This window comes from Portunus trituberculatus, chromosome 18, assembly GCF_017591435.1.
Source record: "Portunus trituberculatus isolate SZX2019 chromosome 18, ASM1759143v1, whole genome shotgun sequence".
NCBI classification, from domain to species: domain Eukaryota; kingdom Metazoa; phylum Arthropoda; class Malacostraca; order Decapoda; family Portunidae; genus Portunus; species Portunus trituberculatus.
This window is the reverse complement of record NC_059272.1, coordinates 1,617,501-1,620,000: the sequence shown is the minus strand read 5'-3', so window position 1 is coordinate 1,620,000 and position 2,500 is coordinate 1,617,501. Positions and strand designations below refer to the sequence as shown.

The 2,500-nt window shown below is 43.0% G+C and overlaps 1 protein-coding gene across 6 annotated transcripts in view; it reads left to right on the top strand.

Moving 5' to 3' along the window:
* The window catches only part of LOC123505914 (stress response protein nst1-like), a 13,882-nt gene that overhangs the window by 455 nt on the left and 10,927 nt on the right, over positions 1 to 2,500 (top strand). For 3 of the 6 annotated variants that reach the window (XM_045257765.1, XM_045257763.1, XM_045257768.1), the window contains exons 2-3: positions 654 to 716; positions 2,022 to 2,160. In XM_045257765.1, coding sequence (XP_045113700.1) covers positions 654 to 716; positions 2,022 to 2,160 — 202 coding nt within the window. Of the gene's footprint in view, positions 447 to 653; positions 717 to 2,021; positions 2,161 to 2,500 lie in introns of all 6 variants that reach the window. The other 3 variants (XM_045257764.1, XM_045257762.1, XM_045257766.1) reach the window with 2 other exon arrangements.

Here is a 2,500-nt window from a genome sequence, read left to right as displayed (position 1 = left end):
GGCCCCAGGCTGACCTACCACGCTGAGACACGAAATGTAGTGGTTTCCATTCTGGTGTCTAGCCTTCATTGTAGATTTTGTAGCGTTGTTCTGGTGTCAGTGTAGGTGTGCAGGGAAGATGTGAGTGGTGTTGGGTTGATGAGCTGGGGGGCCTCAGGCTGACCCAGCACTGCTTTGTGACCTGCATGCTGCCTCCCGTTAATGATGCAGGGTTCTCATCAATGGTTCTAATCAGCAGTACACTTACGTCGTTTTTTTATGTAATTTGTTTTGTCTGTAGTTCATGTTTTGACAACTGAGCAGTTTGCTTTGTGTCTTGTGTTCACATGAACTGTTATGGTGTGTTGCATTTTGAGGTCAGTGGTGGTTGGTGTGAGCTCATCATTCTCTTCCTGTTGTGCCTTGTGGCTGAGGGTTGGATGGCCGCAAAGTGAGCGCCTGATCAGGTGGGAGTGTGCTTTCCACCATAAATCATAAATCTGTTCATAGAAGGAATAGAATTATAAAGTTGATATAGATTTTATTTAATATATATTTTTTTATGAAACTAACAAAAAGTGTAATTTTATGGTAATGCTATCCATGACAGTTACAGATGTGAATAACATAATGATAAACATGACAGTTTTTACAAAGCTGCCTTGGTGTTTCAGTGTGTCGAGAATGGCTGATGCACGAGGACCAGGCGTTGGCGTACCGGCTGCAGAATGAGGAGTGTGAGTGTGGTCACTTGTCACTGTTAAATAGATACAATATCTTAAAATTATGATTAGAATCCATCCATTTCTCTCTTATAGCTTGACCACATCATTACCAGAGAAGAAATGTCGCATCTTCTTCCTCTTCTTTATCATTTAATGTTTTTCTTTTTCTCCACCACAATAGGGTTTGATGTGCGATGACTCATCCACTCTTTTCCATCTCATGCAACCTCCTTATTCACCCCCAGCATACCCACGTCTCACTGAACACACACACTTCTTCCATGTCTTCCCGCTGGTCTCTTTCTACCAACCTCCATACCTTCAACCACTCTTGCTGTACACTCTCATGACCTTACATGTCCAAACCAGCTAAGTCTTCCCTGAGTCTCACTTCCACCTTTGTGACACCACACCTCTCTGCCACCTCCTCACCTGCCACCCAGTCCTGCCATCTCACACCAGTCATATATCACAACATTCTATGACCACGCCCTCAGAACCCCCAACAGGGCCCATGTTTCAGCACCATACAGCAACACTGACCCTTCCGGCTTCAGACATCCCTACTATACTTCTGAGAGGTGTACCACAATTCATCAATAGACTCACCATTTTTTGCAACTATGCAGCTGCTGCTGCTCTCATCCTTACTGCTCTTTTCACATCTGCCTCAAAGTCAGTTACATCTCCTAGATAACAGAATTGTTCCAACTCCTCCACCTCTCTCCCATCCAAAACCAGATTTTCTCTCTTCTTTTCTTGATTTTGCCATCCCTCCTTCTACAAGTTAGGGATATTATAAAGTTCTGCATCTTTCTCAAATTTTTCAATCTCTGATGACACCAAAGATTACACTCCATGCGCTGTAAAGAGTTCACTCTGATCCCGACACCCAACTATACCAACCACTGCAGGGCTATCCCTCAGACTCTACCATACTATTTGCTGCATTTCCATTCACCATGAGCTTTTTCTTTTATATATTTATTTCCATGTCTCTTTGTTCCATCCCTGTTTTCCATCTGTTAAACTTGTCTCCAACCTCCTCTGCTGTCAACAACAGATCATCTGCACACACTAACTCACAAGGTGCCTCACCTCTTGCATACAAGAGTAAAAATATAAATACCTTAAGGACGTGTATTTGAAAATTATCCATGAAAAGTGGTTATTTAGAGGTTTCTTTTCATTATTTTCATGTTTACATACAAATTCTGATTAGTAGCAACTGAATTTAAGGATGAGAAATGACTGCTGCATTGCATCAGCAGCAGACTGCTCTTGTGTCATTAGATGACCTTTGTACATCACCTGCAGATCAGAGTCACCTGGTCACCAACCGAGAGCGGAACCAGTTGCTGCGGCAGGACACCCCCAAGGCACGGGAGGAGCAGATCAGGGAGGACCATGAGGCTGCCATTGCCCAGACGGCCGTGGAGCTTGCTTTGGCCCAGCAGTGAGTAGTGAGGCCATGTTTTTGTCATGGGGATGAGGGCGTATTACATCAACATTGCTTTGGTGTTCAAAAGGTGCTGGCTTATTTTTTGCCCACAAATGAAAGCTCACTGTGTGTTGCCGTGAGGTGTAAGTATTGTTGATTAATGTGTAAACTTGAGGTATTTTCAAATCATGATTTGTGGGAGATGTGGCATCAGTGATTAGTGATGTGATTAAAAAACCTGTATTGCTGTTGCCTGCTTGCATAAGGTTCTTTTGTGTTACTTTGAAGTATGAAGATACAGTTTATTATTTATGTTTGGAGATAGTTTCTTTTGTGGCCAATGAATCAGAGGATC